Source organism: Nycticebus coucang, chromosome 1 (genome assembly GCF_027406575.1).
Source record: "Nycticebus coucang isolate mNycCou1 chromosome 1, mNycCou1.pri, whole genome shotgun sequence".
Taxonomy (NCBI): Eukaryota; Metazoa; Chordata; class Mammalia; order Primates; family Lorisidae; genus Nycticebus; species Nycticebus coucang.
This window is the reverse complement of record NC_069780.1, coordinates 161,265,117-161,278,885: the sequence shown is the minus strand read 5'-3', so window position 1 is coordinate 161,278,885 and position 13,769 is coordinate 161,265,117. Positions and strand designations below refer to the sequence as shown.

The window sequence follows — 13,769 nt, the reverse complement described above, 5'->3', positions numbered from 1 at the left end:
ACAAATTAAAAAATGAAGACCATATGATTCTCTCAATTGATGCAGAAAAGGCTTTTGATAATATCCAGCATCCTTTCATGATCAGAACACTTAAGAAAATTGGTATAGAAGGGACATTTCTTAAACTGGTATAAAAGGGACATTTCCTAAACCATCTACAGCAAACTCACAGCCAACATTATATGGAATGGAGTAAAACTGAAAACATTTCCACTTAGATCAGGAACCAGGCAAGGTTGCCCATTATCTCCACTGCTTTTTAACATCATAGTGGAAGTCTTAGCCATTGCAATCAGGCAAGAGAAGGCAATCAAGGGTATCCATATAGGATCAGAAGAGATCAAACTTTCACTCTTCGCAGATGATATGATTGTATACCTGGAAACCCTCAGGGACTCAACTTCAAAATGCTTAGAAGTGATCAAGGAATACAGCAGTATTTCAGGATACAAAATCAGTACTCACAAATCAGTAGCATTCATATAAACCAACAATAGTCAAGCTGAAAAAAATAATCAAGGACTCTATGCCTTTTACAGTAGTGCCAAAGAAAATGAAATATCTGGGAGTATACCTAACAAAGGATGTGAAAGATCTCTATAAAAAGAACTATGAAACTCTGAGAAAAGAAATAGCTGAAGATGTCAACAAATGGAAAAACATACAATGTTCATGGCTGGGAAGAATCAACATTGTTAAAATGTCTATACTACCCAAAGCAATCCTCAGATTCAATGCAATCCCTACTAAAGCACCTCTGTCATACCTTAAAGAACTGGAAAAGCTAGTACTTCGTTTTATATGGAAATAGAAAAGGCCTCGAATAGCCAAGACATTACTCAGAAATAAAAAAAATCAGGTGGAATCACGCCACCAGACTTTAGACTATACTGTAAATCTATAGTGAACAAAACAGCATGGTACTGGCACAAAAATAGAGAGATAGATGTATGGAACAGAATATACTATATATTCCAGAATATACCAATATGTGAGAACCAAGACATGTATCCAGATACTTATGGTCATTTGATCTTTGGTAAGCCTATCAAAAATATAAATTGGGAGAAAGACTTCCTATTTAACAAACGGTGCTGGGTGAACTGGCTAGTGACTTGTTTAAGACTGAAACTGGACCCACACCTTTCACCTCTAACAAAAATTGACTCTCACTGGATAAAAGACTTAAACTAAAGATATGAAACTATAAAGATTCTTGGAGAGAGTGCAGGGGAAACACTTGAAGAAATCGGCCTAGGAGAAAACCTTAGGCAATTGAAGCAACACCAAAAATACATTACTACCCTGTTTCCCCGAAAATAAGACCTATTTACGGAAAGATAAGATGTCCCCTGAAAATAAGACCTAGCGCATCTTTGGGAGCACACCTTAAAATAAGACACTGTCTTATTTTTGGAGAAACAGGGTAGGATCTGATCAAACTAAAAAGCTTCTGCACTGCCAAGAACACAGTCAGTAAAGCAAGTAGATAGCCTATAGCAACCTATGTAACAACTTATGTAGCAACCTATGTAGAAAGATAAGTAGGAACTAGAACAGCAGGTTTAAAGAGACAAAGTGGCAGTTGACCAGGACAGTAGGTTTGCAAAGACAAAGTGGCAGTTACTGGATGTTAAGGAACAGACATTGGCAGTTGAAAATTCATCAGCTGTAAAACTCCAGTGAAGGGGGCAGGGCTCAGGGGAGGGGTGTATGTTCTCAATAAATAGCAGCTGCAGAGGTTGCTTGGGGCCTTTTCCCCAACACGTATGGGGAGGCCCACCTCCTGCAAGCTTTGAGCTTACAATCCATTGTCCGGCCTGCTTCCTTGGTGATGGCACCGACGACAGCCTTCAGAATGGGAGAGAATATTTGCAGGTTATGTTTCTGGCAAGGGTCTGATAACCAGAATCCACAGAGAATTCAACTTATTAATAAGAAAAGAACAAGTGATCCCATTTCATTGTGGGCAAGAGACTTGAACACAAGCTTCTCTGAAGATGACAGGCGCATGGTCTACAGGCACATGAAAAAATGCTCATCTGGTGGTGCCTGTGGCTCAAAGGATTAGGGCACCAGCCCCATATGCTGGAGGTGGTGGGTTCAAACCCAGCCCCGGCCAAAAACTGCACAAAAAAAAAAGAAAGAAAGAAAAAATGCTCATCATCAGAGAAATGCAAATCAAAACCACTTTGAGATATCATCTAACTCCAGTAAGAGCAGCCCACATAACAAAATTCGAAAACCACAGATGTTGGCATGGATGGGGAGAAAAGGGAATACTTCTGCACTCCTGGTGGGAATGCAAGCTAATACATTCCTTTAGGAAAGAAGTTTGGAGAACACTCAGGGATCTAAAAATAGACCTGCCATTTGATACTGCAATTCCTCTACTAGGAGTATATCCAAAAGATCAAAAATCACGTTGCAATGAAGATATTTGCACCAGATTATTCACTGCAGCTCAATTCATAATTGCCAAGTCATGGCAGAAGCCCAGGTACCCACTAACCCATGAATGAATTAATAAATTGTTGTATATGTATGCCATGAAATTTATGCAGCCTTAAAAAAAGATGGAGACTTCATCTCTTTTATGTTTACATGGATGGAGGTGGAACATATTCTCCTTAGCAAAGTATCTCGAGAATGCAAGAAAAAGTATCCAATGTACTCAGTACTTTTATGAAACCAATTTATATTTACTCACACTTGCTTCTGAAAAATAGATCACAACTATAGCCCAGGATGAAGGAGAGAAATGGAGGGAGAAAGGAGGGGAGGGGGAGATTTGGTAGAGGGAGGATAAATGGTGGGACCACAACTATGGAGCCTATTGCAAGGGTACAAGTCAAATCTATCAAGCATAGAACAGAAATGTCTTAATACAATAATCAAATAAATGAGGCAAAAGCTATATTAATTAATTTGATGTAAGCACTCCACACTGTATTAAAAAAATCAACATATATACCCCACATATGCATAAATGTATTCATGATCTATGTGTATATGACTTAATAAAAGGAAAAAAAAATAAGACCTATCTCACCAGAGTATTAAAATGACAAAATGGAGACAGTAAGCATGGAATACCTTGGAAAAAAGTAAAAATGCTCTCTATATGTTCAAAGTATTATTATTTCAAAAATTATTGTATGTAAAAAAAAATTGTATGTAAATAAAAAAAGTAAAAAAAAATAAAAAGAAAAATTAATTCAACAAGTATACATGAGGCATTATTCTACTCAGTGCTTATACAAGATAGAAGGCCTGCCCTCAGGGAGTTTGCACTTTACTGAAGAAGAGGGATGAAAGGGGGGTGGTGCCTGTGGCTCAGGTAGTAGGGCGCCGGCCGCACATACTGAGGGTGGCAGGTTCAAACCCAGCCCCGCCCAAACTACAACAACAACAACAAAAAAAGCCGGGTGTTGTGGTGGGCACCTGTAATCCCAGCTACTTGGGAGGCTGAGGCAAGAGAATCGCCTAAGTCCAAGAGCTGGAGGTTGCTGTGAGCTGTGATGCCATAGCACTCTACTAAAGGCAACAAAGTGAGACTCTGTCTCAAAAAAAAAAAAGAGGGATAAAGGATTATGGGAGGAGGTAAGACTCCTGTTTTATACAACAGAGTAGTCAAAGAAAGCTTCTCTAGTATTTAAAGTCTGAGTAAAATAGACTCAGACTATTTTACTGAGCTATAGGGAAAAGTCTTCTAGGCATAGAGAATGACAAGTACAAATGCTCCAGGCAGGATGTGCTTAGAATGTTCTAGAAACTTTCAGGAAGGGAGTGTGGCTACAGCTAAGCTGGAGACAGGAAGAATGGTAACCAATGAAATCAGAGTTAGTGGGGTTAAGTCAACAAACCCAGAAGCCTTGGAGACAACAGTACAGGCTTTTAGACTTGAATCTGAAAAAGATGGGAAGCCATCAAGAGTTTCTGAGCTGAGGAAAAAGTGACATGATCCCTTTTACATTCGTTAAAAATCACTCTGGACACTGTGTAAAGGACAGACCCTGTGCTGCACATGCGTGTGCCTGTGTATTTTTGCCACCTAACCCTTCTCCCTTTGCTTTCTGCTAAAAGAGACCTCACTGTAAGTTTCTTGACACTCATGGTCTCCCCATGCCCAGCATCCATTCTGTTAGGGGGCCTAATGTGGCCCTATACCAACCCTTCCCCCTCCTTCTCTTCCACTTCCTCCTCCTCCTCCTCTTCTCCTAGAACAAAGGCCTACCTGGCCCCACCCCGAGAGTTTTACAGGAAAGATCCTAGCCCCCTAGAACCTTTTAGGAAGCTATGGAATCTTCCTCCCCCTATGCCCAGTATAAAAACAGCCTTCCACTACCCTTGGTACAGACGCCATCTTTGCCCTACACAGGCTGGTCTGTGTCCCCTTTCATTAAATTTGGCCTGAAAATCTCCTGGTCTCATCTGTGGGTACACTGAGGAACCTCTTTCATAGTCCTTCATTCCCTGTAACACTTCAGTCCCTGTCAACACTGCCCCATCCCTCAGATCTCCTGCAAATGCTCCATGGGATCATGGGAAGACTCCTTCCTGTCCCTCCAGCATGGAGCTGGGGGTCAGGTGTTAGACCCTGCTTTGTACACGCACTGTCTTGAGTACTGTCTTCTATGACTCTCTCCTCATGAAGCTCTGAGCTGTGTGAAGGAAAGACCACACCTCTCTCTTTTTACTTCTTCAGACCCTATCATAACAGTGCCTCCCATATGGTAGTCCTCATTAAATATGTGATGGCTGTGTAAACAAGTAAATTTACACATTTACATAAGGTAACTGTGCCAAATTTCAAGACAAAGTATCAAAGAATATTCCTTTGTTCATTCATAATAATCTGGACAGAATGCACTAAACCAGAAAGTTCATACAATGTTGGCTCATTTATTTATGATTTTGTGGAGGTAGAAGTGAGCCAGAAAAAAAGGGAGAGAGAATAGAATTAGAAGCACCTAAGAACAGGAAACAACATGATGTATCTGTGGAGATTCTAACAGAATTAGAAAGACTTTGAGGGGAAAGGGTGAGATAGGCTGCTGGGAAGAAGGGTGGGAAGAAGCAAGGGTGAGATAGGCTGCTGGGAAGCCCATGACAAAAAAGGCAGGTGGGCCAAGAAGAGCCAAGCGGTGCTGACTGCATTGAGGGATTCTAAACAGCAGTGTCTCCACCCTGCTTCTGCTTTAGACCGGTCAGTCAGGCAGGGGTATGTTTGATCACTGGGCAGCAGGGTCTGCTCAGAAGTTAGGGAACTTTGGGTGCTACAACAGTCAGCTATGCAGATGTAACAAGGGCCTAAACAGTGATGAAGAGAGCAAAGATACCCGAGGGAGCAGACTGCAGCTGCCATGAATGCAGTGGTCCTAGCTCCTGGCGCCGGCATGGGTAGGGGCAGGAAGGTGCCACGGCTATCTTGCCAGGTAAGGACTAGAAAATCATCACTTCTCTAGTTGGGCCTAATGGGCAGAAGAACATATTTAGGGGAAATAATGATGGTTTCACTTGTGAATGTGTTGTAATTGGGGTAACCAGGGAGAATTGTCTAAAAATGAGTTAGAGATACAGTTCTGGAGCATATCAGAAAATTCCAGTGGTGCTGGTGGTAGTGGCAGGGGGGCGGGGGGCGGGGGACTAAGAAGTCAGTGAGTGAAATAGTTAGTGCCAAAAAGTTAGACGGTCCCAAGAAGTCTGAGAGCAGAGGGCCAAAGATGGAGCTATGAGAAGTCCCGGCTGGCCCATGAAGGAGGGCACGGGGCATCTATGGGGGTAAGTTGGTACAGCAGCTCCGCGACTCTCCACACAGGGTTTTAAACATGGAAAGTCTAATGTGATTGGGCTTATCCTTAAGGATGTGACTCAGAAATTATATGTATCACAAATGTTCAAATCCCATTGTCCAAAACTTGGCGGCATGATGCATCTATGCACAAGGAAGGCTGGGAAATGTAGCGTGGCACTGGGTTACAATGGGACTGGGTGTAACTTGGAGGATCCCAATACAAAAAGGAAGAAAGGGAGACAGATGAGTGCCAGGGGATACATGAACAATTAGATTCAGATTGTTTTCTTGTAAGCGCCTTGATGAAATCTGCCTCACTGAAGCAAACAGTTTTGATAAGGAAAAATGGGGGGAAAGAAAGGGGTAACTCCGAAACCTGATGCTTCCTGGAAAGGGCAGATGTGGGTAGAATGCTGGTGCACAGGGAGCTATGAAAGGATACAGCTTGGTGTCCTATGACGAGCATGGGTTGGACTAAACTGGATCAACCTCCCAGCTCTGCCACTTCCCTGAACAACCCTCATGCCTGCCTATGCCCAAATCTTACTTCAGCGGGTCACTGAGGAGTTAATGATATTGGCACATATAGTGCCAAGCACAGCACTCTACCTGGGAAGGACTCAAACTGTTGCTCCTTTCTTTCCTTTCTTCCCAGTTTTAGAGAGGAGAAGACACCAAAACCATTGCCTAGTTCACAATTTTGCTGTGAATCCTGATTTCTAAACGTAATTGTATATCGTGTCACAGTGCCTGTTTGACTGCTGTGCCTGCCATAGGTCCCAGAGGCTGTGTGAAGGCAGGGGTTACTCCAGAGCACTGCCAGGAAACAGGTCTCAGGTTCCAGAAGCTGCTAGAGCCTAAAGGTAATGGCTGGCTGCAACAGCTTGCAAGGAAAGTTTCCTATGTCTGATTAAAACGACAACAAAAGACCATGTTTTAAAGGTCAGACGATGCTATATTTATAAACAAACTTCATCTGTAATCCTATAGATGAGGAAAAAGAATAAAAAGAAAGCTTCACGTATAAACTGGTTAACAGTTCCACCCACTTATGGAGGGTGGGGGGGAGTAGCAGCACAAGAATACAAGATTTTATTTCTTTTCTCAGGTTTTAATCCTTCATTGTAAACTTTTCACTCCCAGGTCTTACAAATTCTATAAAGTAGCAGAAATTACCTGGCATGTCTACAAGAGCAGACCATTAATTGGAAGGGTTACCAGCAGTGAAAAACCTCTCCTCTCTACCACCTTCTCTTCCCCTACCAACCTATCAGAGGGAAAGATGCCAGGAAAAGGAGGGGGGTCGCATGTTCCCTTGAACTTGAACTAGGCCAGTGATAATGAGCCCAGGTGTACAACACAGATTAGCAACTACACATTCCGGGACATTGAGAAGAGAAACTATTGGCTAGTTTTCTAAGGCCAACTACTAGGTGTGAACAAATTATTGTTTTAATCACAAGTCTATTTTCTGTTGGTTCGTTGAAATGAAAATTCTAGGAAAAAAATAAATACCTAACTTCAATTCTGATCTAGAACTTAATGTTAATTTCCCCCCTGAGAGAAGAAAAAAGAAAAAGTAAAACCATCGTCTTGTTTCGGTGGAGAGCTTTAATAATGGATTTCTAGTCTGAAGTGTGAGGCACCATTTATTTTCCTCTATCAGAAAAATTCCTGCTGAGGAGAAAAAAAAAGACTTTGAGGGAAAAAAATGAAAGAGGAGAGAATATGCTAAATACAGTCCCAATGTTTTGAAAACGAATACACAGAAATAATCTAAAATAAGCGAGACTTCAGTGCCTGTGTGTCAACAGTAAAGTTAACAACAAAAGGAAAGTTGGAAAGAGTTTTCTCCAAATAGACATCATGTTCCAGAAAAAATGTGGATTTGGTTTGCACGCTTGGCATCTTCTTGGTTTGAAATAAGGTATTTTTTGGATGCTTCTGCAAGGCAGATCTCAGAAGTCCACCTGGTTGGTTGGTTACATTCCTATTGTTCCATATTTAGGCACCACTGCTCACTTCCCACTGTTTACTAAACAATTCGTATGATAACTCGGATTTACTGCTGTTTTCCCAACAAAATCTTTTTGTGGCACACATCTCTCTGTGACAGAACTCCCCCAGGGGAAGCAGGTGAGGTGCAAATCTTCCGCTAGCATGCTCTCACATAATGCCACAGCACTAAATGAAAACAAGGCAAATGAACTACCATTTCCACTCAGATCAGCAACTCTCAAAGTGAGAACAGGTAGATCAAAGGATAAAAAGGAACAAAAGGCATCCGTGTAAAAGATGAAGATGGTACCGTGCAGTATCAGCTTTCGAATCAGCAGAAACCAGTGGACTCAGCTCAGGAAAGCAATTAAGTTCAGTTGGTTCAGAGACACTGAGTCAGGAATAAGGAAGAAAGTTACACTCCTAGCTCCATGGCAGAATGACCTGGCTTCAGAGTCAGACACACCTACGTCTAATCTCAGACCCACTAGTTAAGCAACTTTTTAATTTTATTATTATTATTATTATTTTATTTATTTATTTTTTTGCAGTTTTTGGTTGGGGCAGGATTTGAACCCGCCACCTCCGGTATATGAGGCCGGTGCCCTACTCCTTTGAGCCACAGGCACCGCCCTAGTTAAGCAACTTTTGAGGAGAAGCTACTTGACCTCTGCGAAGCTCTGTATCTAAACATGTAAAAAATACCTATATCGTTCTCATGGGCTTGAACATACAAACACACAGAGTATGCTTGGTTTACTGTTAGCACACAGTAAAACCCCCCAAATGGTAGCTGCTGCCACTGTAGGATGGAAGAGGAAAAGGAATAAGGTCGAATGTAGGTTCCATGAGATCAGTGATTTTGGTCCAGTTTTAGTCATTGCCAAATTCTAGCACTCAAATATTGGATGATTTATCAAAATAAAAGTATAATACTTTCCAGAATAAGGACATTAATTTCACCATTTCTAAGACCTTCTGGAAATGGCACCTCACAGCTTTGGTGAAAGGCTGGCCATACTGCCCATTTCAAAGTAACTGTTGTTAAAACCCATATTCTGTTGTCCTTTTCATTTTGCGCAGATGGCAACCATCTTATAATCTGTAATCTATAATCATCTTAAATCCTGAGTCAATACATCTGTCGCAACATCTTTCACTGCCCCTTTGAAGACATTAAAGCTCTTACTTCTAATATGCATGCAGAACAAATATTCCAAGAATACCGCAATGTTTGACTTCGCTCAAAGTTAAAAGATCATTTAGCTGAATTATAATAAATAACTGCCATTATTTTTCATCTTTTTTACTAAAATATAAATGCTATAGCTTTGAATGAGCTGCAGAGAACAATAAAACCACCAGGTCAAGTGACCTGGTGTTCTAGGTTTCTGGGTATTGTGAATTTCCAAAAGCATACTCAGGGAACCGAGTATCTCACCTTTGCAGAATGCTCCATGGTGACAACCACTTTGGTTTTGGAACTGGACACTAAATCCATAGCACCACCCATTCCTTTCACCATCTTCCCCTAAAAAATAGAAACAGAAAATAAGTAATTCTGTATCTTTCACTTCTTTAGTATGTGGAAGAACAAAATTAACTTGCAAAAAGAAGCCACTGGAATCATTAACAAGGAAGTCATTGTCTTTCATTGTTAGTACTTGAAGCTTTTTATAGCCCAATATTTTGGTACTCTATTATGCTATGGTTGAAGGATAAAGTTCGGGATAAATGTCACTTTCATTAAGTGTGGCTAACATTATTTTGTTGATGACATATTAGCAATAAGACAATCAGTGGATAAGAAAAATTTCAAGAAACTTTCCAGAATTCTGGGAAATTATTATTATTATTATAAAAATATCAGATTGAGGGCAGTGCCCGTGGCTCAGTGAGTAAAGGTGGCAGGTTCAAACCCAGCCCTGGCCAAACTGCAACAAAAAATACCTGGGTGTTGTGGCAGGTGCCTGCAGTCCCAGCTACTTGGGAGGCTGAGACAAGAGAATCGCTAAGCCCAAGAGCTGGAGGATGTTGTGAGCTGCGATGTCACCGCACTCTATTGAATGAGATAAAATGAGACTCTGTCTCTTAAAAAAAAAAAAATATATATATATATATATATCTCCAAATTGATATCCAAACTGGTATCAGAAATTTGATATCTGAAATTTGGATTTCAATCTAATATATGATTGAAATCCAAACATTTCTGACAGCTACTTCTTTCTTTTTAAACAATAATTGACACCACTGAGTCTTCAATTATATGCACTTTCTAAGGCACTCTCTTGGATTTCCTAAAGATTGAAATGCCATTAGGTAGTAGGCTGAGGCACTAATGGTAGTTCTCTAAGAATGAGGAATATAAAAGGTGGGTCTGTCTTCCTAACACTTGGCATTTATCTTCCTCTTAGAAAAATAAAACAAAATGGTAAACATATTCCTGTGAAAAAATAACAGAACACAGGAGCAGAGTTTGGCATCGTTTCACCATTACCATTCTATTTTTTCCCTATATCATTCTATTTTTGCTCATCTGTCCATCTCTCATGCATAATACATTTACCTTTTATGTTCCCCACACTCTGAGAAATTACCACTGTCTAGTATGTCTCCTGGCTACAGAGCATTGGAAAAAGCAAGTGCTTCCAGAGATGAAGAAATAAATTCTTACTTAATTATACTAAAGGGAAATATCTTCTAATGTCAAAACCTCCTTGAAATTTTGCTTATTTTTTAACCCAAGTCCTCTGGGTTGATTTGCCAGTAACCTCTAGAGAGTTCTCAATTCCTTTCTCATAATTTTAGAGTTAAAAGATTGGAAAATGCACTTGACACTTGGCTTTAAGACACAGTGTCAGATCCCATGATCTCAGAGACATTTTGGAGGTCAATGTAGCCCAGGATGAACATGAATTTGATCAGCAGCAGAAAAGAAAGGAGCAATTAGTCCTCGTGGTTTGGAGATTGCCATGGAGTGAGCTGGAAGGCAGCTGGCAGGCTCTGGAGAGTGGGAAGTGCAAGGTGCAAAGTGAGTCTGGTTTTAGACGTGTAAGTTTGAAGCGAAACAGAATATCTATGTGGAAATGTACAATTTTAAACTTCTATAAGTAACACCTTCTTAGCTTCAATTTTAATAAACCGGGCACCAATTTATTAAATTGGTCAAAATATTTCCATAGAACACTGATACCTTTATCAGTAAGATAGGGATAAGGGAAGAATTGCTAAGAATTGCTTCCCTTAGAAAGGGAAGTAATGAATGTCTATCGTAAACTCAATGCTAAAGTTTGAGATTTTTAGGGCAACAGAAGACATTAAAGCAGCTCCATGATCAAATGTCTCCACCTTCCATGGTGAAAACATCCAGACCAGCTCAGCCTCTACAGTGTCCTTGGACAGCCTCTGAGGGCTGACTCCTGGAAGAATGAGGAAGCTTAGCCAAAGAAAAGCAGAAACCAAGCAAGCATCAGAATAATTCTAATTCATGGAATTATGTTCCCGTGACAGATACAATGGTTACATATGTAAAAGCTTAGACAGCTTCTAACAGGAAGCGTGTTCAGTTTAAGTGAATCTGATTTACACATTTTTAATCACTGTCAATTAGGTAAGAACTATTTATACAGCACCTACTGTGCTGTATAAATACAAAACATTGTGCTGGCAGGAAGATAAGGCACTATTAAACATGGTGGATAAGCCATCTCTTTGTTTCTGTTAAAAACATCTTGCTTGACTCAATATAAATGAATAGCCTTCTGCACTGAAAGGGATTCAAGCACTTTGATGTTTCATCCCCAAAGCACATGCTACACTGTGTTAATACTTAAATTTAATGTTTGTTTCTGAGAATGAAAAAGGCACAAGATTAGGTACAGAAAACCTGAGATTTCTTCTGTTAACCCACTATGAGATTTCAGCAAAACACCAAATCTCTCTGAAGTTAGATTCATTATCTATACGCCAGGAATAACAGTACCTATCCTACTGCAGAGCCGTGATAAGCACTGTATGAGATAATGTATGAAAGTGTATGTAGTAAAGTTTACAAATGTATTCACTTTTACCTTCATTCAGTCGATTCAACTTATTGAATGACTAGTATAACCCTGGCACCACACTGGGTACTGGTGTCAGAGATTATAAAAAAGGGTTCTTTTCCTTGAAAATCTCATTGCCTAAAAAGGAAAAGTATCAATGACTCATAAAAGAAACTCAGACCAAACTTCCTTCCTCTAAAAGTATTCTCCACTTCTCCCTCCAAGGTAAAGCTAAGCGCCTTTCCTGTACTCCCTCAGTATGTCATTCTATCACGGTGCATTTCAACGTCTCCCTTCCCTTCCCTTCTTTCTCTCTCCTCTCTTCCTTTCTTTCCATTATAAGTATTTGGATGAGTGAACAGATGAATGAACTAAACTAACATAGGTATTACAAGTTCTACCAGAACACTGAGGATGCAACTGCTAATTATGCCAGGGGATTTCACAAAAGAGGAGTTCACAAAAGGAGTTTGCCAGGTGGAAAGAACCCTACTTTGAAAGCAGAATCTTCTAATAGGAAGTATTTCTAATAGGTTAACAGGAGAACCTTCAAGTATTTGGTTTGCCTACCCTTTAGTATGTTCATTGCCTTAGGAAAAGAAAACGGAAAGTTTCCCTACATTTCAATTTCCAAAAGTAATTACTAAAAGACTAGTCACTGCTATTTACACGCTCAGAAAAAAAAAAAAGTTAGAGTTATACAAGGCACACTCTCTTAAGTCAAGTAAGATTCATCACCATCCTTCCACCCAGCTTAGCCAGCATTCTTTTGGGACCCCACCTCTCTCATGTCCTAGCTCTCTACTGCACTTATGGGTGGTCATGTGCCGGAGTCTCAATGAAAGAAAGGGAGATAATATATGTGGTTTCCAGGCTCTGGCTCATAAAATCTCTTGCATGCAATCCTTCATGCTTTTTCTCCTTCTGCCATCTGGATGTTGACACCAACGTGACCTTAGAAGGTAGCTGAGTTTCCCTCAGCTTGGGTCCTTAAAGGATCACGTGTAGCAGAGCCCAGTTATTTGGAAACACATTGTACTGTTCAATATGAGTGTAATATAAATGTACAGAGTGCTAAGTCACTGAAACGGGAAGCCTTATTTGTTATAGGAGATAGTGTGACTCATAATGATGTGGTACCACATGAGTCATATGGAATGGTGAGAATTCAGTGTGGAATTAGAGCTAACAGTTGCAGCTGCACCACAGAGGGGGACCGGAGCCAGGCTCTTCAGGAGGCTTTTACTGCTGCTCCTTGAGGGAGGTGACTATGCCAGACGCCATGCCAGGCACAGTAATTCACCGCTTATCCACATATCCAACACATCGCTTGACATTTTAACAGAGGTACAACATACATGCTGAGCGAATGAATAACACGAGTAAGATTATGAGTAGAAGGGATTATGAGAAGATGAGAAACAGCACTACTAGTTAAGGGAACAGCTAAAAAAGGGATACAGACCCCATCCCATCCCCCTCTTCCTCTCCCAAATTCAATATCCTACTCAACATATAAAACAAGAAGCTGGTAAAACAGGAAGATTAAGAAGCTAAAAATATGCCTTTAAATAAAGCATGAGAGGAAAAGTAATACTTGGGGGGAAATGGGACTATAATGAAGAAGAGCTTCTGGGCATGATGGAAGCACTGGGCCAGAGTGACACAAAGCATGGCCTTCTTTAAAATCTCATCAGCAAACATACATTTCCTAAATGGTGCAACGCTAGTTCTGAAATGCATTCTGGCTAGCATAATGGAGAGATGATTGCTGCATCCTCATTTCATAGCCAACTCATCTTTTTGCAGTTAAGAATTGACCCTGATATCAAGTATGGAAAGAATCCTGCAGTATAAAATGAGCTAGAAATGCTGCATGCTCCATGTGACACTGCTACGCAATCTGTCTAAAGAGATACTGACTCAAG

At 40.5% G+C, this 13,769-nt stretch overlaps 1 protein-coding gene across 1 annotated transcript in view; it reads right to left on the bottom strand.

Moving 5' to 3' along the window:
* OXCT1 (3-oxoacid CoA-transferase 1) overlaps positions 1–13,769 on the bottom strand; it is a 189,855-nt gene that overhangs the window by 46,209 nt on the left and 129,877 nt on the right. The window contains exon 14 of the mRNA XM_053591594.1: positions 9,237–9,326. Within this exon, the coding sequence (XP_053447569.1) occupies positions 9,237–9,326 (90 nt within the window). The remainder of the gene's footprint in view (positions 1–9,236; positions 9,327–13,769) is intronic.